The following is a 23166-nucleotide window of genomic DNA, read 5'->3' as shown; positions in this document are numbered from 1 at the left end:
GAAACTAAATTAATACAATGTGCACTAAACATATTTTATCATGCTCCTGAATGTGTAAATTAGATTTTTTTTCCCCATTGAAATAGCTTTTGTTATTGATCCACAGGTGGATAATTTTTATTATATTGATGTGAATGGGGTTTTAACTAAACCACAGTTCCAAACTTGGATTTCTAATAGAGCAAATTATTTCCTTCAAAGAACTTGATGTTCTGCAAAATTATAAGGAATTCAATGTCATTAAAAAACAAACCTAAAATCTATAGATATAAAAAATGCATGAATTATTTTTTAATGAAATTTATTGGGCCCAAGACTAAAAGACAGGATATTCCAGGAAAACCTTTGTGAACTCTTCCTTGTATGTTAAATATTAATGGTCCTCCTGATGACATATTTGTGTTAGGAAAAATTCTGGGTAGAAATTGTACTAGCTTTTCAAATTTTAAAATGAGGCACAAGATCAATTATGTGACTGAAAGTAGAAACAATACTCATTACAAAACAGAGAAATGTAGTGTTCAGAAGTAAGTCTGCCTAGGCTGAAATGAAAAAGCAAATCTACTCATTTCCATATTCCCATATCTAAATCAATGGTCATGTCTTCACTCAAGAGATAAGTTCCAAATCCCACTGCTCTTCAGCTTCCTCCCCTCCCCTCAACTCCTGACTAATTCTTCCACCCTATTACCTTCTATTATTGGAGGGAGCTTTGAAAACATCCTTCAATCATTTCCACTGTGCATCTGCAGAGATTGGTTCTAGAGTCTGATAGTGGCCTTGCAAACAATGTATCTGCCCATCAGAACCAAACTTCAATTGTGGCTCAGTTCTGGGAGTGAATGTTGATGTCGGTTTAATTATTTGCCAGTGGGTGAGAATATTTTGCATAAAGCTGATGTAGAGCTTTAAGGTACTTGCAAGAGATAGTCCACATTTCACAGACATGCAGGAGGGCAAAGATCACTGCTGCCTGGTGTGACAGAATTGTGCTATTATTAATCTTTAGTTATAACATTATTTTAGTAAAGTTATTTTGTGAGTTGGACAAGAACACACACAAAGACAATTACACACAAAATCCATTTTAAGAGAGACGCTGTGTCTCCTATGTCCAGCTGTAAGCCAGCTTGTATCATTGTTCAAATGAAACAGTGTAGACAACCATAGAGATGAAATGATTGTCCATTGAAACCCAAGAAAGTCATCTGTTGGTTAGCTGAGCCAACAGCACGGAAGCATTTTCTCGTAAACTTTTGGAAGAGAGAAACTTCAAATAAAATCAAATGATGTCATGTCATGTGATTAAAGACACTTCAAGGAGACATATTTAATATTGAACTATGTTTCATCTGAAGAGAGAAATGCTGTAGCCTTCAGTGAAGGAGGTCCTTTTGTGGTGTTCTCCTCATGGGAGATGTACAAAATCAGTGGCAAAGAAGAAGAGCCACTTCACTGACTTTTCGTGAAAGGAGGGCAGTTCTACTGTGTCCATTTGTAATGACCCATGCCTGAGTTTGTGAAATCATCGTGTGAAACACAGATTCTGAAACCTCCATTTAAGAGAGAAGGATTTGTAGAAAAACATTCATATGAAGAAACATTTCTCTGAAAACAAATCTACAAAGAATTTGTGAGTTTGAGGACTTTTGAATGGCAGTTTTAATTACTGAGTTTCAACACAAAAGATTTCTGAGATTGAACTTTAAAATCATCTCTTCAGAATTATGCCTGAACTGTAATGGTTTGGGGATTTACCCCACACACACATACTTATGTTTAGTGGGGTTAAGTAAGATTTTATATTAATAATAGTTATTAATTAAAATTATTGTTTTGAAGATACCGTTGTCTTGGTGAATTTCTATTGTTGCTGATCTAGGTCATAACACTGGTAAGCAATGAACTTGTGTTTGATTTTCATTCAGTCTTTTCCTCAGATGACCGATGACTGCACCGGTGAACTCAAGATTTGACTATTACACAAATATGTACAATAATTGTCCCTCCATTGAATTACTTGTGTATTTGGCTGCCTTTACTGCATTTTGGCAGTTAAATGCTTTTGCAATTTGGAGCATTTGATTCAGAACTGTTCATGTAAATTTCATTGTATGGGATTATTGATCATGAGTGTACAAGGTAAGAATGAGTTCTGGCACCATAAACAATGACATGGGCTGCAAAATGCCCGAGGCCACAGTACACAGTAAACAAGTAATCTGCTCAGCGTGCTGGCCATCACTGAGGAGTCCTCTTTTAGGTAGTTGTGTGTCTCTGTAGGCTTTTTTATAGTGGGGGGGGGAAAAATCAAATGTAAAGGCAAATATTTTCTGCCTTTATATCATTTCACTTACCTTCAAGAAAGCTCTGAGGGCAGATGAACACCAATCCGCCTGGGGGTTACGCTCAGAGGTGGAGAAGCTCTCTCCACCTCCTCCATGAAGGAAATGCCGCTGAAAGTGGCTGCAATGGTGTGGGCTGATGATGTCATCAGCCGCACAACCCAGGGGCGTAAATTTTAAAGCACTCAGTGTGTTCAGATACTTTTTACATACATTAATGACATTATTGCTCTATTCATATTAGTGATGGCTAAAATTTTTGTTCTTTTGGGTGGGAGGGAATGTCTATATTAATTTTTCAATTGCTGCCACATATGGATGATGTCACGGCAACGGGCTGATGCACCACTCACCCCGCCTTCCTCAGCTCCGCAAGACAGCTCCCGACGCTGGCCTATGAAGGCAATGCTGGATCGGATCAGCCTCATAGGTTTTCTCCATAAAAAGCTAAATTCACCTTTTTTCATTGAGGCGGCTTTAATGCAGGGATATACCATAAAAAGGCCTTGTGAGAATAGGAATCCATTACATAAGAATTGAAGCCCCACATCAAAGTTATCACTGCACCAGCTATAGCGGGGAAGGTCACCATGGCTTTGAAGCCTGGATCTTTCCAAACTGGTGCTAGGCAACCATGGACATCAGCACCTCTGTCAGTATGCTTGGAACACTGTCCTCTAAGTTCACTAACTGTACTCACTGTGAAGCATCACAGTTTATTATTTCCCCATGGAAGATGACAAACAGGAACATAGAACATTAGGATTTTCTTGCATTGTTATATTATGTGGATCAATGTTGCAATGAAAGCATCCTGAAATTGTTTCCATCAGAAGGTTGTACAGTCTCTACCCTTTATCTGAATTTTCAAACATTCATTATTGACAATTAGAGAAGAAAACGTATTGCTGAAGTCACTCATTTCTGCAAGCTTCTGTAATTTAATTTCTAACTATCAAATAACTGTACCAACACTACAAATGTCGATGAGTGGTGCAAATCTGGCAAATTATGCATGAGAGCCACTAAATGTGTGCTTTAAATTCATAGTTTGGAATGGATCAAGTTGCCTAAAAAGTAGTTATTGGATGCAGTAATGCAGGCAAAACAAACAGTACTTAAATACTTATATTTTTGAAATGAGATTAATAAATTACGATGTACACCTACTTTCATCCTAGCTGATATAAAACTGGTGATTTTATGGTTGAATGACCTGGTCTACTTTGGGTTTATTTTGTGTTTATATTAGTATCAGAAAATAATTATTCATCAATTAGTTCACTGATAATCTTGCATTTTCTATTTTATATTTACTTAATTTTTTTAAATTACAGAATTAGAATATAGAACACTACAGCACAGTTCAGTCCCTTCAGCCCTCAATGTTGACCCAACCCATATATTTTTGCGGAGGAGCTAGTGGAGTTGTTCAAGTGAACCGGTACGGACTTGAAGGACCGACATGGCCTGTTTCCGTGCTGTAAACAGTTATATGGTTATATGGTTACGCTTTGCACTTTTGGGAGTTGCTGCTCCTTGCAAAGCATAGCCAATGGATCTTTTCATCTGTTCCCACCGCCTTCATGAATGAAAGGAAGAAGGGCAAGAACCCACAAAACCGTCATAACTCAGGTTGTACATTCACTCACAGCTGTACCTTAGGACAAATCACTCCTGAGCATTCCATGACCATCTGGTTTTAGCCTGATATTTATCTCTATAAACCAAGTGGTGAAGCCGCAGATAAAAAATACTGGAAATCTGAAATTTTTAATAAATCTTAAATGAATCAGAGGATAGTTATCATCAGGGTATAGAAACATCATAAATGTTTCATGGCAAACAATTGCTTCAACTGAAAAAGAATCTAATGGGTTGAAGAGTCTAAAACCATTATGAAACTGTTAATCCTAATGAAATGATGTAAAGATACTATGATTTCTTCTGGTGCCACCAGATACATAACCATCCTGATACTAGCTTTCCATCAGGAGGCTGTCCATTCTCCGCCCTTTCTCCGAACAGCTGGAAGCCAGAATTTCTGCTTGATCTGATTCTGTCCCTTCAGGAGATAGCTACATTATAATTTTAATAATTAACTGCCTTTTTCTAATAAAAAAACATATTCTCTTTTAAATGTCAAATTCTCACCAAATCCAACAGACAATGCAAATAGAAAAGAGAGTCTATCTCAACTAAAGCCATTCCTTTGGCTCAGCAGCAGAAAGTTGTGGGTTCAAGTCTCTCTCCTGAGTCGTCAGTACAAAAATCTCAGCTAGCACACAAGTTTAAACTTGAGAGAACGATGCACTGCTTTTGGTATCGTATTTTAAACTAAGACTCTGTCTTCCCCCTTAGTTGCTGGTAAAAGATGCCTTTATACTACTTAAAAGATGATCATGGAGTTAGTCTTGCTTCCTGGGCAACACCTATTCTTCATTCAAAGATACCTTTTATTGTCACACAGAATTAAATTTAAAATGTAATATGCATGATATGCTTCAACTTTTTCCTGCCCTAACAAGAAGCTAAAGAGAGTCATTCAATAGTAAAAGATGAAAATCTGTGGACATCGAGGTTGAAGTAAAAACACACTATGCTGGAGAAGCTCAGCAGGCCAAACAGTGTCCTTTATGTAGCAAAGGTAAAACATTGGTTATGTATCTTTATCTTTGCTATATAAAGGACTGTTTGACCTGCTGAGTTTCTGCAGCATTGTGTGTCATTCAATAGTATCAAAGTACTGCTCTCCAAAACCTTGCTGTGGACAAGTTGTGTGTTGCTTTTCCTGCATTGCAAAATAACTTTGGTAGATGTAAAGCACTTACTTGTGAGATTGGGATACAAGATAACTATGTCTCATTTCCCTAACCATCCTGAACTACGAGCTTTCATTTTTAGTTCCCAAGAAAACTGCATTTCAATAGCATAATATTATCCAGTCTATCATTCAGCACAGTTTAAAATAATTCACTGAATATTATTTGGGAAGTAACAGAGTTTATTTCTGTATGTAATATTAATTAATCGCTAAGATATACTATTACCTGGAACAATTAAAAATAATTCCCTGGAATCGTAAATGCTCAGACATTGGCAGTTTGGCCCTTTGTGTCCTCAACTCTTAATCCAAAGCCTTGTTTTCTCTCAATCAGTTATCTAATTCCTATTTTCGTACCATAATTGAGTTTGCTTCTGCCATTCTTTCCAAATGGAAATTATTCACTGGGTTAAATAAGATTTCTCTCATATCACCTTTGCTTCTTTTGTTGATTACCTTTAGTTCTTCCTGCTCTGCTTCTCAATCAGTCCTTTAGTTTAACCTATTTTTAAAAAAAACTGTTTGAATCTATGAGACTAACCTAATCACACATAGAGCTAATGCAGTTCTTTGATCAGAGGCGTGATGCTCAAACATTGTGAGTTCTCTCAGTGAAAAACTAAGATACTGCTGGTAATCCTCCACATGAAAGTGAATTGTTTTACCTCCTCCTTACCCCATATATTGTGGAGGGTCATGTGACCTTTCTGGCAAGCCCAAGATTGGAAGAGACTTCACCTGCCAATCAAGGATTAGATCTGCCCACAGGTGAGGCTTATGGGCAATTGGTCCTCGCAGGCCTTGCATTGAAAAAGCAGCACATGGAGTTTTGTTTTTGTCTCTCTCTGCTCTTGTTGCTGCATGGAATCCATCATTGAACTGCAGGCCACAAGCAGCTCTAGAGGACAGACTGCAACAGGCCTCTCCTAGATTCTGAGCCTTGGGTGATGCTGTAAGGCAAGGTTCATTTCATCTACTTGTGATTTGTAATGTATTCATTGGAGTGACTTCATCACCAACATCGAAGTACTCGAGCTGGCAGAGTCCGCAAGCATCGAATCCACGCTGCTGAAGACCCAACTGTGCTGGGTGGGTCACGTCTCCAGAATGGAGGACCATCGCCTTCCCAAGATCGTGTTATATGGCGAGCTCTCCACTGGCCACCGAGACAGAGGTGCACCAAAGAAGAGGTACAAAGACTACTTAAAGAAATCTCTTGATGCCTGCCACATTGTCCACCACCAGTGGGCTGATATCGCCTCCAACCGTGCATCTTGGCACCTCAAAGTTCAGCGGGCAGCAACCTCCTTTGAAGAAGACCGCAGAGCCCACCTCACTTACAAAAGGGGAAAAACCCAACACCCAACCTTAACCAACCAATTTTCCCTTGCAATCGCTGCAACCGTGCCTGCCTGTCCCGCATCGGACTTGTCAGTCACCAATGAGCCTGCAGCAGACGTGGACATACCCCTCCATAAATCTTCATCCGCGAAGCCAAGCCAAAGAAGAAGAAAGAAAGAAAACTGTTTATTAGTATGCTCTGCCTGCTAGAGAGAGAGTTGGCAGTTACTGTGTGTTTAACCATTGTATTCCCAATCAAGAGTTGAGAATGTTTAGCAGTGATTTATTTGCATTTGATGTGTACTGATTTGTGTATAATTGCCGTCTATGCACTCGTTAGTTGTGACCATTGCTGAACTCCAGGCTGCAAGCCACAGGAAGCTCTGAAAGGCTGACTGCGGCAGGCCAGTCCTGGATCTTGAGCAGCAGCGGCATTAGAGATCAGGTTCATGTGCATATAGTCAATTATTTACGTGGTGTACTGTGTCTGTGGATGGTGGGTACTATGGAAATTTAATCCTCATTTATTTGAGTAGTGTGTGTGAAAGAGAGAGAGAGAGAAAATACCATTTATTAATAACACATGTCCAGCTTTAATTCTCTTTGAACCTATCAAACCTATTCTGAACACAACACCCCATAAATCTGAAAATGGAGGAAATTTCACACAAGAGACCGACAATGTTTTCTCTCAACTTTAACTTTCACTAGCCTCCTTATGTCAGAAGATGTGACTTTGTTTCAGGGCTATTAATCTTTTTTCAGCTGATTTAAATGATTTTCTGTACATAGAAGATCTGTAATGTTAATCTCCTTGTGTGAAGTTGTCATCTTGTACTGATAATTTACTATCCACCCTGTACATTGTATTCTCTTCCAATCTGTGCACAAACCAATTCTTTACAGCTGGAGTCACCATAGATTCCTGAAGCCTTTTTGAATTTGGAATTACATCAGCAAAATTAGACACAGTGTTAGATGACATATTTGTTTCATTAACCATGGTGACAGCCTTCTTATTGATCATTACATGTGGAGTTTGTTCTTTCGAGAATTTTGGTTGAAGAGGTTTGTCAAGTTTAGTTCCCTTTTCCTCCATTTTTACTTGAATTTGCTGGAATTCCTCAGGTTTTCTCGAAAGACTTTCATGGAACTGCAGTTGGTACAGAAGATGTTTCCCTCTTTTGTTCTTAGAGTCCTGTTCTTTGACCTGAGATGAGTTCTTCAAACACATTAAGCTTTTCTTTGCCATTTTAAAAGGTGTTGAAAGTGTCTTTTCATTGAATTCTTGATGCACTGATTTATTCTTTTGCAGGGACTTTCTATTTGACTTCTGGGTTACAAGGCTGCCACTCTGTGAACCATGAACCAATGTTGACATCATTTTGCACAAACTCACCATTTGATCTTTTGAAGACAGGGCCCTAGATTTGGATTTACCTGAACCAAGAACAAAGATACTTTTCTGTTTTACCTCCAACTTTTCACCTGTTACTTGTCTTTCACTCTTTAATGTTGTACTTGAACTTTGACAACCTGATTTTCTGGACTTATCTATTACACCTGAGGATGTCTTTTGTTTCTGAGCACTTGCATTAGCATCAAGTGAAAATGTACAGTTGTTAATTTTCTGTGTTCTGATTGTGCCCTTCTTCATCATCCACATTTTTACCTTTTCTTCAGATTCCTTTTGCTTCTTCTGCTGATCAATTTCTCGCCTTTTATGTGCTGCTTTCTCCAAGCCATTCTGCTTCCTCTTTGCCTCTCTTGCTTTTTTTAGTATCTCATTCTTTTGAAAAATCCATTTCTGTATTACACTATTGTTTGAATTTTCTAAATGACTGTCAGTTGGCACTGAATCTCTTTTCCTCAGGATGTCTTCACCCTGCCATTTGCTTTGGGCTCTCAACTTCATTTTCCTTCTCTGAATGTGTTGATTGGGCAGGTTTGCAGTTGAGGTTGTGTTGGAAGGGAGAACACAGAGATTCAATGGCCTCTGCCCTGCAATAGTAAGACTGGCCACCTCATGGTTCTTTTCATTATCCTGTGATTTTTTCCTTTTGTTTGCTCTGTGCTTTCTTTTCTTAAGCTTGCCCACCTTTGTTAGATTCAGTGGGTTTTGAGTGCATGTATTTCCAGACTTTTCACAAACTTCAGGATTCACACAGTGGGATACTTCAAAATTAGTTGGCTCAAAGCTACTGGTGTTCATTTGATGCGTTCTTTCAGGGAGTTGATCTGGGACTGAAAACATGCCCTCCATACTGACAGCAAACTTTTGTTTTTTTCTCCCCTGGAGTTTTTCTCTGCATTGTCCATTGGATTTCAATCCATAATTCCTCCCATTCTTTCTCCTCACCATTGTTTGTGTGGTTGAATCTTCTTCCCTGGAACCTTCAGTTCTTGCTCAAGCACTCTTCACGTTCGTATTTTAAAGTGGCAGTAATCAAGCATGCAGTCGAATAGCTGCTTCTTGCTAATAATGTTAATTGCGATCAACTATGAAATATTTCATCAATGTTCAATCAGCCAAGGGAATATCCAAGTGACAAAATCTACAAATAAACCGATACAGCGTTATACCAATAGGAAATTCACAATATTGCTTCAACTGGCAAATTACAAGATGAAGAGATGTAACAAGAAGAAGAATGACGACAAACTTCATATAAAGAAGAAAAATAATGTACAAGTAAGAACTAAGAAGGGGAAGAAAGGAAAGAAAGGAAGTAAAGGGGAATTAAGAGAGTGAGCTTTGTTATATGTGAAGCTGAAAGTCTTTTCTGGGGGGGTTGGGTGGGAGAGAATAACAGTCATTGTGAAATCAGTTGACGCTTGCGAGCAGGTTCGCAATCCAAATGGAGAGGGGAGTTGTGGTTGCCCGGCAAGGGACAAGGGGCAACTCAGAGAAGGGGGGGACATTTGGGGTTAAGGGAATTTTAGATGTGGGAATAGTGGAAATATTTTATGTTTTAGAAGTGTTGTCTTACAGTGTGTTCAAAAAAAAACAGAAATGGATAAGGAGGAAAGGTGGTGATGAGGAAACAGAAATGAGAGGTAAACAAAGTATGAAATGGCCATGTTGAACTATATGACTATAAATATTAACAGAATACATAACCAAATCAAAAGGAAGAGGCTGTTAAATTTACTGAAGAAAGAAAAAATTGATACAGCATTCATGCAGGAAACACATCTAACTGAAGTGGAACATAATAAATTAAGGAGAGATGGGTAGAGCACGTAACGGCAGCATCATATAATTCAAAAGCCAGAGGAGTAGCTATATTAATCAATAAAAAAGTACCACTCAAAATAGAGGAGGAAATAATAGATCCAGCAGGGAGGTATGTAATGATAAAGTGTCAGATATATTCAGAATTTTGGAATTTGCTCAATGTATATGCACCTAATGAAGAGGATCAAAAATTTATGCAAGATATCTTTTTGAAGATTGTAGATACGCAGGGGAATATACTGATAGGAGGGGACTTTAACCTTAATTTGGACTCAAAGATGGACAAAACTGGACAAAAAACTAGCAGAAAGAACAAAGTAACCAAATTTATCATTAAATCGATGCAGGGAATGCAACTTTTGGATATATGGAGGAGACAACACCCAAAGGAGAAGGAGTACTCATATTATTTGGGTAGACACAAAACATACTCAAGGATAGACCTGTTCCTGTTGTCATCCCACATCCATGGGAGAGTTAGAAAAATGGAATATAAAGCTAGATTGTTATCGGATCACTCACCCCTGTTAATAGAAATAGAGCTGGAGGACATCCCACCGAGAATGAATAGATGGAGATTAAACTCCATGCTACTTAAAAGACAGGATTTTAGAGAATTCATTGAGTGACAAATTAAAATGTACTTTGAAATAAATACGGAATCAGTGAAATATAAATTTATACTATGGGATGCAATGAAAGCATTCATCAGAGGGCAGATAATAAGTTATGTAACTAAGATGAAGAAGGACTACATTCGGGAAATAGAACAGCTGGAAAGGGAAAGAGCAAGTACAGAAAAAGAATTAACAACAAGGGAAGATACAACAAAAAGAGAATTGGCGGACAAAAAAATAAAATATGAAACACTACAAACGTACAAGGTGGAGAAGAACATAATGAAAATAAAGCAGAAGTATTATAAGCTAGGAGAAAAAATGCACAAAATACTAGCTTGGCAACTTAAGACAGAACAAACTAAAAGAACGGTATTGGCATCAAGGAAAAAGGACAAACAAATTACATATAACCCAACGGAGATCAATGAAAACTTCAAAGAATTCTACGAGCAATTATATCGAACTGAGAACGAAGGGAAAGAAGACAAAATAGATGAGTTTCTAGCTAAAATTGAACTACCGAAATTGCAAGAAGAGGAGCAAAATAAATTAATAAAACCATTTGAAATAGAGGAAATACAGGATATATTTTAAAAAACTACTGAACAATAAAACGTCTGGAGAGGACGGACTCCCAATAGAATTCTATAAAACATTTAAAGACTTATTAATTTGTCCTCTCCTGGAAGTAATGAACCAGATTGAAAAAACACAAAACATGCCAGAATCATGCAAAACAACAATAATTACAGTAATACCAAAGACGGGGAAAGATCCACTAACACCAGTATCGTATAGGCTAATATCTCTACTTAACTCATTTTATAATATAATAGCTAAACTATTAGCAAACAGATTGGCCGACTGTGTACCAAAAATAGTAAAACTAGATCAAACTGGATTTATTAAGAAACGACGAACAACGGACAATATCTGTAAATTCATTAACTTAATCCATGCAGTACAAGGAAACAAGACACCAACAGTGGCGCTTGCCTTAGATGCAGAGAAAGCCTTTGACAGAGTAGAATGGAATTATTTATTCAAAGTACTACAGAGGTTCAACCTATCAGAGAAATATATTAATTGGATTAAAGCATTATTTAAGGGACCATTGGCGAAGGTGACAGTAAATGGATATATATCAAACCAATTTAAATTAAGCAGGTCAACTTGGCAGGGTTGTCCACTATCTCCCTCACTGTTCGTGTTAGCTATAGAACCACTGGCAGAACTGATAAGAACAGAAAATAAAATAAGAGGGATAAAAATAAAAGAGAAGGAATATAAAATCAGTCTGTTTGCAGATGGTGTCATGGTGTGCTTGGCGGAACCAGAGGTGTCAGTGGGAGAATTACATGGGAAGTTGGAGAAGTGTGGAGGGGTGTCAGGGTACAGGATCAATGCAGGTTGGGGTGGGGCGATGCCAATGAATAATGTGGATTTCACAGGGTTTGGGAAAGAGTCACCATTTGGATGGCGGGCGCGGGCAATCCGATACCTAGGTATACAACTGGATGGTAATCTAGGCCATCTATACAGACGGAATTGTCAGCCATTAATGAAGAAAGTGCAAGACGACTTGGAGCATTGGAAAGATTTGCCACTGGCGCTGATGGGAAGGGTAGATTGCATTGAGGTGGGTGTCTTCCAGTCGTTGTCAGTTCACTTGGCAGAGGGATTCTTCAAGGAGCTAAAGAAAATAATAATGAAATTCTTATGGAAAGGGGGGGAAACCAAGGATAGCCCTAGATAAATTAAGAGAATGGTGCAGACAGGGGGCTTGCAGCTACCAAACCTTTGGAATTGTTGTAGAGCAGCACAATTAAGATACCTATCGGATTTTTGTCGGGCATGGGAAGAGCCAGATTGGACCAGATTGGAGCTGGATAAAATAGGGGAGAAGGTACCTGAACATATACTGTATAGGTGGGATGAAAAGCTGGTGCAACATAGGAATTCACCAGTACTGCACCATCTGCTCAACATTTGGAGGAGGATTCACGTAGAAAGGAATAAAACAAATTATCAACTACCAAGGTTGATATTGATGCAAAATCAACTAATCCCATTCACAATAGATAACCTTTCCTTTAGAGAATGGGAGAGAAAAGGGATCAAAAGAATAGAAAATTGTTTTTCGGTAAATAAATTATTATCTTTTGAACAAATGAAGTGCAAATATGGTATAACTCATGGCACAATGTTTGCATACCACCAACTGAAAATCTACTTGAAGGACAAATTGGGAAGCAGGCTGAGGTTACCAGAAGGAAGCAATCTTGAATATGTGATTACAGACACAATGATAATTAAAAGACTTATAACAAACATGTACATCAAACTGCAAGAGAAATAGAACGAGGAAACAAGCTGTAAACCCAAACAAAAATGGGAACAAGATCTAAACATAAAGACCAAACTGGATTTATCAAAAAAAGACGCACAACAGACAATATTTATAAATTTATTAACTTAATTCATGCAGTAGAAGGAAATAAAGCACCTACAGTGCAGACAAGGCCTTTGACAGAGTAGAATGGAATTATTTGTTCAAAGTATTGCAAAAATTCAGTTTACCGGAGAAGTATATTAATTGGATTAAAGCATTATATAAGGGACCGTTAGCGAAAGTGACAGTAAATGGACATGTATCAAAGCAATTTAACTTAAGCAGGTCAACACGGCAGGGATGCCCACTATCACCTTTATTGTTTGTGTTAGCTATAGAACCACTAGCAGAATTGATAAGAATAGATAATAATATAAAAGGAATAAAAATAAAAGACAAGGAATATAAAATCAGTCTATTTGCGGATGATGTTATAGTGTACTTAACAGAACCAGAACTATCAATAAAAGAATTATATAAGAAATTGAAGGAATATGGAGAAGTGTCGGGTTACAAGATAAACGTAAATAAAAGTGAAGCAATGCCTATGAATAATGCAGATTTCTCAAAATTTAAGAAGGAATCTCCATTTAGATGGCAAATGCAAGCAATAAGATACCTAGGTGTACAAATAAACAAAAATCTCGGCCAACTATACAAACTCAATTATTATCCACTAATGAAAAAAATTACAGGACGATTTAGAGCATTGGAAAGATTTACCATTAACACTAATAGGAAGGATAAACTGTATTAAAATGAACATTTTTCCAAGGATATTATACTTATTTCAGGCATTGCCAATACAACTGACAGAAAAATTCTTCAAGGAGTTAAAGAAAATAATAAGGAAATTTTTATGGAGAGGGGGGAAACCAAGGATAGCACTAGATAAATTAACAGAATGGTATAAACAAGGAGGCTTACAACTGCCAAACTTTAAAAATTATTATAGAGCCGCACAATTAAGATACCCATCAGATTTTTATCAAACAAGGGAAAAGCCAGACTGGACGAGATTAGAATTAGATAAAATAGGGGAAAAGATACCTGAACACATATTATATAAATGGGATGAAAAAGTGGTAAAACATAGAAGTTCTCCAGTATTACATCTTCTCCTCAATATTTGGAAGAAGATTCATGTAGAAAGAAATAAAACAAATTATCAATTACCAAAACTAATATTGACGCAAAACAAGTTACTCCCTTTTACAATAGATAACCTTTCCTTTAGAGAATGGGGAAAAAAAAGGGATTAAAAGAATAGAAAATTGTTTTTCAGGAAATAGATTCTTATCCTTTGAACAAATGAAAGATAAGTACAATATAACTCAAGATACAGCGCTGGCATATTACCAATTGAGATCCTACTTGAAGGATAAATTAGGAAGCAGTTTGAGTTTGCCAGAGGCAAGTAATCTTGAATATGTGATTACAGATACAATGATAATCAAAAGATTTATAACAAATATGTATATTAAACTGCAAGAAAAGGAGAATGAGGAAACAAATGGTAAAACTAAACAAAAATGGGAACAAGATTTAAATATAAAGATAAAAAAGGAAACATGGGAGAAATTATGTTCTGGAACGATGAGAAATACAATAAATACGAGGCTACGTATGATACAATATAACTGGATACACAGACTATACATTACACCTCAAAAGTTAAATAAATGGGACCCAACAGTATCTGATAGATGTTTTCGATGTAAAAAAGAAATGGGAACAACAATTCATGCAATCTGGACATGTGAGAAAGTAGAAAAATTTTGGGAAGATCTCAATCAGATATTAAATAAAATAACAGAAAACAATATACCAAAGAATCCAGAGATCTTTCTCCTAAGTAACATAAAAAACAAAGAATTTGGAATTGATTTGGAGGATGCACAAAAAAGATTTGTTAAGATAGCTCTAGCCGTAGCAAAAAAATGTATTATGTCAACCTGGAAATTGGAAGATAATTTGAAAATACAACAATGGTATATAGAAATGAATAAATGTATTCCATTAGAAAAAATAACATATAGTTTAAGAAATAATATTGAAATATTTGAACAAATATGGGAGCCTTACATTAAATACAATAGCGAAAACCTACCGGAGACAACCATTACCTAAGTTGATGGAAGGAGAAGGAAAGAAAAGAATGGACTCAGTAGAATTTCTGGTGTATTTTTGTTGAGTGACAACATTGTCTGACTGGTTTAATGTATCCTAGATTGTATACCTTAAATGGATGGGGGGGGCGGTGGGGGGGGGGGGGTGGGTTGGGAGGAGGGAGTGGGGGGGGGGGAGAAAATGTCACTGTATATGTGTGAAAAGGAAAAAGTGTGTATCATGGCTAATGTGATTTATGGTGTGAAAAATAAAAAATTTTAAAAAAAAGATCTAAACATAAAGAATGAAACATAGGAAAAGCTCTGCTCCGGAACTATGAGAAATACAATAAACATGAGGTTACTCATGATACAATATAATTGGTTACACAGGCTGTACACAACGCCCCAAAAGTTAAATAAATGGGACCCAACAGTATCAGACAGATGTTTTCGCTGTAAGAAGGAAATGGGAATAAAAGTACATGCAATTTGGGCATGTGAGAAAGTGGAAAAGTTTTGGGACGATCTAAATCAGGTATTAAATAAAATCACAAAAAGCAACATACCAAAAAATCCAGAGATCTTTCTTCTAAGTAATATAAGAAGTAAAGAACTTGGACTCGATTTGGATGGAGCACAAAAAAGATTTATTATGATAGCCTTAGCTGTAGCAAAAAAATGTATTATGTCAACCTGGAAATTAGAAGATAGCCTGAGAATACAGCAATGGTACATAGAAATGGATAAATGTATTCCATTGGAATATTCCATTGGAGTCAGCATCAGGCTCTAGGGTAAACTGGAAGAGCGAGGCAATGCTTTTCGATAACTGGTCTAACCAGTCCGCTATCCCCTTCATAGATCTGACTACCTGAAAGTGTTAGGGATCTGGTTTGGAGGGACTGAGGTGTGCAACAAAAATTGGTTGGAGTGGATTGCAAAGGTCCTCCAAATAATGGGCCTGTGGGTGTGATATTCCTCTCAATAACAAAAAAGAACCTAGTAATCAATTATGGCATGGTACTGCTGGACATGATGTATGTAGCTCATCCCCTTCACCTCCACCCTAGAGGTCAACAGAGCAGTCTTCCAATTCACATGGGGATCCAAGATGGAAAGGGTCACCATGTATATCACCAGACAATGGGGGAAAGAGTATGCCCAGTGTGGTCCTCATCCTGATGACCACCTTCATGTGACCACCATGCATCAGGCTGTGCATGGAACCAAAATGTGAGGGCACCATATTTTGCTATGTGCTGAGGTTCTACCTGTCCCAGGTGTTGAGAAGGATAGGCCTAGCCCAAATGCCACGCAATGTCCCAGTCAGCTGAACTTTGCTACACCACCTATCCTACATGGAAATATTTTTCCAGACAAACACCTTTTACCACCAGTCTATCAGGTAGTGGTCAGTGTGGAACATCCTGCAGACATGGAGAGACAAGGACATTGGATACTGTAGTGCGATCATCCTGATCTTGTTGTCCAGTTCATCTGTCAGAATGCCTCATCACCTAGTACTCACGAACAAACACCAGGACTTGGCCTGGTTGGAGGTGGAAGCAGCACTCCTGGTCAAGTCCTCTCTGTACAACAGAACTATATTCTACACTGCCGTTGTCCCCATGATCACTGCAGCGGAGTGGAGACAGTTGCCCATCTCTTTACAGAATGCAGATTTGCTATGAGTGTGTGGAGAAGGATGCGAGGTCCTTGTCATGGTTCATCTCCAGTAGCAGCATGACAGAGGATTCTCTGATTTTCAGGCTATTCCAAGGATGCATACAGAGACTGACATCCAGAACTGCTGGAAGCTCATCAACTTGGTGAAAGATTCAATTTATTGTCATTGTAACAAAAACAGTGTCATATTAGATGAAATTGCTTTTGTCTACTGTAAGGTAGACAGATTTGCCATCGGCAGAAATTGCCTGGTGCCTTTAACAGTCAGAGAGAGAGAAGTAAAGGAGAGTCTCCACCCCCGCCAGAGTCACCGAGTGTCCGTAGATTCACTTCCAGCAAATCCACAGCCTATGCAGTCACACAGAGCCCAATCCAAACAATCAACAAACCAAGCCCCAGATTCGCACCTCCGACATGGTGAGAAACCCCTCGGCACCTTCAGCACCTCCTCACATCCTTGTTCCGATACCTGGTACCCCTTCAGCCAGTCACTGTTCAGGGAGCCCATGGGAAGAGGCCATTGCATCTACCACTCTACTTCCTCTTTGCAGGTATTGAAACCAGAGGATTATACACTGAGAAGTGTTGTCACTCATGGACAGACTCGTATCCTCTACCACTACCAGGCAACAATGCCTTACATCTCTTTTCAAGATATTCAATGGCACTGGTACATGAAAATAGTATCAATAGCGACAGGACTTGGATACTAAAATCAGATTTTGATCTCTCATCACTTTATGTATAATTTCCAAAATAACATCAAAAGGTGTAAAATTTTACTCTGGGTGTTTTGACTCTGGGAGTAAATAAATCATACAACTTCTCAATGAAGTGAGCAAGATTAATTTGTATTCAGGGGCAAGAGAACAAGTCAGCAATGTTCTGGGCAAGTTAGGGTCAAGTTCTACATGATGTGTAAATGACCAAGAAATGAGATATAAAAAGGGCTTTGGAATAAGAAAGAACAGCAATATCCTCTAATAGTGATAGAGCACACTGAGGAAGAGTGGAAGGAAATGATAACTAGCACATCGAAATAAAAGCCTCAAAGTATACGTTCTATTATAATTACAGATAGGTTTGGAAGTCATTGTGACCTGTCATTTCAAATTTACACACAGAGACACCCACAAAAGTAATCTTGTAAAATACAATTCATTTAACATTCACTGCTTGAATTTAGAATTGCAAAAGGAAATCTAACATTTAAAAAACTTTATTTTCTTATAGTTTAATCTCAGATAATTAATTAAATGACTATAATCAATTTTAGGCCACAGTGCATTTGGATATCTGGTAAGGATTACAATATTGTGAAGTAACTTACCGAACTTCTCCAGAGACCCATCCTCTCATTTGTTGCAGTGCTTCCTAAGCAACTGTTGAGCAATGGGTTTATGTCTTGTTCTAACATTGCCTTTCACCAATCCAGTTTGACTAGAAAACTGAACGTTGTTGATCCTGATCATTACCAGCTGTTGCCAGGTTACCAGCAAGCAATTTAACTGATTTCCATGGAGCCAAGAATTGTTTATCACATTTCTTGCAGTGCTACTTGTACTTGGAACAGTTAAACTTCCTTTACAATAAGCTTTAAAATAATACTTCGAGGCATGTTTTAATTTAGACATACAGCACTGTAACAGGCCAATTCAGCTCTATGAGACTTTGCCGCTCAATTTACATCCCATTAACCTACATCCCAGTAGGTTTCTGGTGGGAGGAAACCAAGGACCCTGGAGAAAATCCACGCAGACACAGGGGAACGTACAAACTCCTTAAAGACAGCATGGGATTCGAACCCAGGTCCAGTCCCAATTGCTGGCACTATAAAGGCATTGTGCTAACTGCTACACCAATCGTGCCACCAATCTCAGATTGTCCCTCACAACAGAATCCTTTTGCTATTGTAAAATTGGGAGTGGCTGCACATATTTAACCAAAAGTGTGAGCTATCATTGTTAAAATGTCCCCAAGAGATGGAAAACATTGTTAACTTAGTCTGGCTGAGGGAGATGCTTTGCCAGGAAAGTACAATCTTTTATCAACTGCCATGATTTTAGAATGGAAGCAAAGTGGATAAACTGGAAAAATAATATGGAGGCATGATTTCAAATTTCAAATTCTGCAGTAGATGGAAATTTTAAATTCAATCAGTTACGGAAACTGATATTGCTGTAAATACTCACCAATCAAATGTGACTCCAGACACACTCATTTTGGTTGATTTTTAAATCCCTTTCAAAATTCTTCAGGTGACCAATCAGTTCAGGATCAATCAAAGACAGGTGACATCACCACCTTATAATAGGATCCATGATTGGTATTCATATCGATCAGCATCTGTCACATGTTTAAGTTAGAGTTAGGAGGCAAGGTAATCTCTATGACAACTAGCCTGATCAGTCTACCATCCTCTTTACCATCAGGACTGACATCCTTAAGTTGCCGCAGATCTGGTTTGGAGGAGCAGAGGAATGTAACAAAATTGGCTTGAGCAGATAGCAAAGCTTGGGCTGTGGGAGTGGTACTAGTCATCAGATGCAAACTACTTTCGGCTACAAATGTACTTGGTGCAGATGTGGCCTGTGCTCTGGCCTGGTAGTCATCTGAGTTATCTTCCAATTCATCTGAAAACGCAAGATGAAACAGAGCAAGGGGTCACAGTGTATAAGTCCCTTAACAATGAGTCAAACACATACCCAACAGTGCCCTCATCCAGATGTCTACCTTCAAGTGTGGCTCCACCAGGCTGTGTTTGGAACCAAAGTATGTCAGCACCAAGTACCACTATGTGCTGAACCTGAATGTATAGACTGAATAGCACTATAAATATAAAAAGTTTTTGTTCTATGTTTCCATTACAAATATTTACCATGAATATTTTTTTTTGGCAGGGGGAGGAATATAGGCAATAAATGCTGGGCTTGTTAGCTTTGCCAATAACAAAATTAAAAGGAGACTTTATCGCAGAACTTCTGTAATAACTCGACTAGATTTTGAAATGAAATTTCAGTCAGAAGATAACATATTTTGCAAACACATTACCCCATTCTTTCAACATTGTACTGAGGCATTGAATCAAATAACATCTCCCAAATCAGGCCCTAGTTGTACGATTCAGATGGAAATGGAGGAGCTGCAGAGGACATATCAGGCTTGCAAACTAAAAGCTGTAACTCTCCAAAAACCATCATTATTCCTCTGTTTCTCTTCATGAAATGAGTTGGGCTGTGAAATCTAAATTTCCCAAATCAACTTCAAACAGCCTTGAACGAAATGAAGAATTTGTTCTTCCTTTTATTAACAAAGGTAAAGTATCATTTCTTAAAAAGTATTACTGGAGTAATTAACTATTTCTTAATATGCCAATTCTCACTTGTATCCTTAATTTGACAGCATAATCTCTATAATGTTCGCACTTGTGATGTCTCAACTATAGAATATGCAAAATAAACTCCACCAATTTATTATTAAACTTTGGTTCTCATAGAATTTCCTGTAAATCAAATGTGACTGTCCACATGAACCGAATAGAGATAGTGAATTTCAGAATTCTGAAAGCTCCAGGAGACAGATTTGACCTACTGTTTATAATGATAAGGTGAAATATTCATGAATATCACGACAGGAGCACATAATGGTACAAATTAATTTATTTATTCATTTACTATGTCTTTCTTTTCTTTCCGTTCGGAACAATGCTGACATTACCAGTCTCCCTCCTGGGCACCATCATTGTTCATGAGTGAGCTTCAACTCTTCAATCTCAGGAAAGTAATGAAGTAATATACTTCTTCCCCACGGTACTAATACTTTCACCTATCCAAACAAAACTGATTTGGGATGCAATGGGATAAAATTTCAAGTATGTAGTCCAGCCATTCTCATCAGAGGCCCTACAGCTCCCTGGGGGTCACAGCACATTTAAATAAGTCTTGTTTACTTTATTCAACATAACTTTTTTTGTGTGTTTATGTAGTCAGAAGGAGAGAAGTATGGAAGAAACCAACTAGATGACTGCTTCACAGGGAAGGGGGTCCACAAATTTTGAGCAGAGTTCTAAGGGGGCCATAGCCAAAAATTGATTAAGAATGGTTGGTGTCGCCTCAACAATGGTATTATCAGTTTAAAATTTGATGATCATGAGCTTTTATTGTCATACACATAATACAATGTATAAATACACTGAATTCTTCATTGCTGCAGACAAACAGGTAGATAAGATGCATCAATTAAAAGAGTATACATTGAATTACGACAATATGCCAAGGTAGAAACAGAAATAATAAATATAAAAGGATAGATAAATATTGACAGTTACATTAGTTCAAGAAAAACAATTGGTTTCTAGATTGAAGGCAGATCTTTTGTTAGTCCTGGAATATTTATGATCAAGGTTAAGGTAGTCTCAGGAGGTTCAAGACCTTGAAAGCCAAAATCTGCCACTGCAATTAAGAATTCTAACTGCAATGGCATGGGAACAGATAACTTAGTAATTTAAATGAAATCCTATATTGTACCCTGTTCTATTTTACTGCAAGGCTTCATGACAAGAGTGTGTGGTGTGCTGTGATGCAATGTCTGCAGGAAGCTCACCGGAGCACCGCTCCAGGCACCTCATGGGGCAGTTTCTGATGAAAAGATTAGCACTTCACCCCTGAATGTCTGCCCACTGATTTTTTTTTGTTCTCTCACTCTTCTCTGCGATTTAAAATCTTTGATTTTGAACTTTCCTGGGTTCTGACAAAACGTTGTTGCCTCCAAAGAGGTGCCTCGGGTGGCTCAAAGACCAAAAGCACAGTCAACAGATGAAAGTTGTAGGCATTTTTCTTTGCTCCCTTAGTGCAGCGACCATTGCAATTGGTGCTCTCAAGGTTCATTGTCTGCACCCAGAAGTACTCAATTCTTTTGAGCATTACACCTTTTTGGCTGTTTTTGTAGTTGCTGAAAAATGTGAGATGTTACTGATGTCCTTGGCATCAGCCTGAGAAGTCTCAGAGGTATAAACTTCTCTGGTTACTGTCACCTTCTCTGTCACAGGCAGCACAATCTAACTACCTTATGCCTGGCGTGTGATGGATCTGACCAGACAATCACATTTACCTGACACATGGTGAATTCATAGATGGATAGAGCCTCCAGCTGAAGGAGGTCTACCTCCACAATCTCCCTCTTCTTTTTCCAACAGGAAGCCCAGGCATTCTCCACCCCCTCAAGCAATGCCTAGAGAACAACCATCAGAGCATTTGGCCATGTATCTGCAGGGCTCTGGCAAATCTCTGGAGGTGAGTATGAAATCTCAACTAATGTCACAGCAAATCCAGAATAATTCTGAAACTGACAACTTCTCCAATGATCAATCGGCCATTCCTCACCACCACCCACAAAAGTGGCGGCTCTCTATCTGCCTTACGATAGACCAAAGTTGAAGAATTTCATGTAACGTTATGTGTCCATAATTTTTTTTTCAAATCAAGCACACAAGGGACTCATAATCTCTGTAAATTGCCATGAGCTGTGGTGCGTGCGGCTGGGTATTCCATATTGGATGGACATATGGCAAAAGCTCCCCAGTACAGAACCAACTGGTTCTACTGCCAGTAGATGAGCAGCACGGCTCAGAGAGCGATCTCGCAAGATGCGTGCTCTGCATAGCCTATTCCTGTCCCCATGCACGAGCCTGTTGCTGCCTCCGTGCACGTCCCCATGCACGAGCCTGTTGCTGCCTCCGTGCACGTCCCCATGCACGAGCCTGTTGCTGCCTCCGTGCACGTCCCCATGCACGAGCCTGTTGCTGCCTCCGTGCACGTCCCCATGCACGAGCCTGTTGCTGCCTCCGTGCACGTCCCCATGCACGAGCCTGTTGCTGCCTCCGTGCACGTCCCCATGCACGAGCCTGTTGCTGTCTCCGTGCACGTCCCCATGCACGAGCCTGTTGCTGTCTCCGTGCACGTCCCCATGCACGAGCCTGTTGCTGTCTCCGTGCACGTCCCCATGCACGAGCCTGTTGCTGTCTCCGTGCACGTCCCCATGCACGAGCCTGTTGCTGTCTCCGTGCACGAGCCTGTTGCTGTCTCCGTGCACGAGCCTGTTGCTGTCTCCGTGCACGAGCCTGTTGCTGTCTCCGTGCACGAGCCTGTTGCTGTCTCCGTGCACGAGCCTGTTGCTGTCTCCGTGCACGAGCCTGTTGCTGTCTCCGTGCACGAGCCTGTTGCTGTCTCCGTGCACGAGCCTGTTGCTGTCTCCGTGCACGCACGACCGGCACTTCTCTCCAGGCATATGCATATTCTTCTCCCTGAAAAGAGTCATGATGTTGTATTTAATAAATCCAGAGCCCGCATTATTTTTGCTTTTTGGTGCACCATAGTTCGGCGTATTACTGCTCTTTCGGAGATGGACGTTCTCAATGCCCATCCAATGCCATGTGGAAGCCTCCAGCTCCATCCAATCCAGTCCCTCGTTAACTTGCCTTAAATTGGGTAGATAAAAAATACTCTCGAAGGGGTTTCGTTCTGATCCCCTTGGAGTCTTGTCTTGGCCTCTGTGTGCATACTTGCAACATTCATCGTTGACCCGTCATGACATTTCTTCCAACACTGCTCC

At 39.0% G+C, this 23166-nt stretch overlaps 2 protein-coding genes across 4 annotated transcripts in view; both read right to left on the bottom strand.

Moving 5' to 3' along the window:
- The window catches only part of itfg2 (integrin alpha FG-GAP repeat containing 2), a 166140-nt gene that overhangs the window by 4217 nt on the left and 138757 nt on the right, over nt 1-23166 (bottom strand). The window lies entirely within an intron of this gene.
- LOC138745231 (octapeptide-repeat protein T2-like) lies at nt 22220-23129 on the bottom strand. The gene is made up of 2 exons (XM_069902293.1): nt 23058-23129; nt 22220-22858 (listed from the first exon to the last, which is right to left on the bottom strand). The coding sequence occupies exons 1-2, from the start codon at nt 23127-23129 to the stop codon at nt 22220-22222; spliced, it is 711 nt and encodes a 236-aa protein (XP_069758394.1).

Source organism: Narcine bancroftii, chromosome 11 (assembly GCF_036971445.1).
Source record: "Narcine bancroftii isolate sNarBan1 chromosome 11, sNarBan1.hap1, whole genome shotgun sequence".
Taxonomy (NCBI): domain Eukaryota; kingdom Metazoa; phylum Chordata; class Chondrichthyes; order Torpediniformes; family Narcinidae; genus Narcine; species Narcine bancroftii.
The sequence above is the reverse complement of the archived record's forward strand: the minus strand, read 5'-3'. Positions and strand labels throughout refer to the sequence as shown.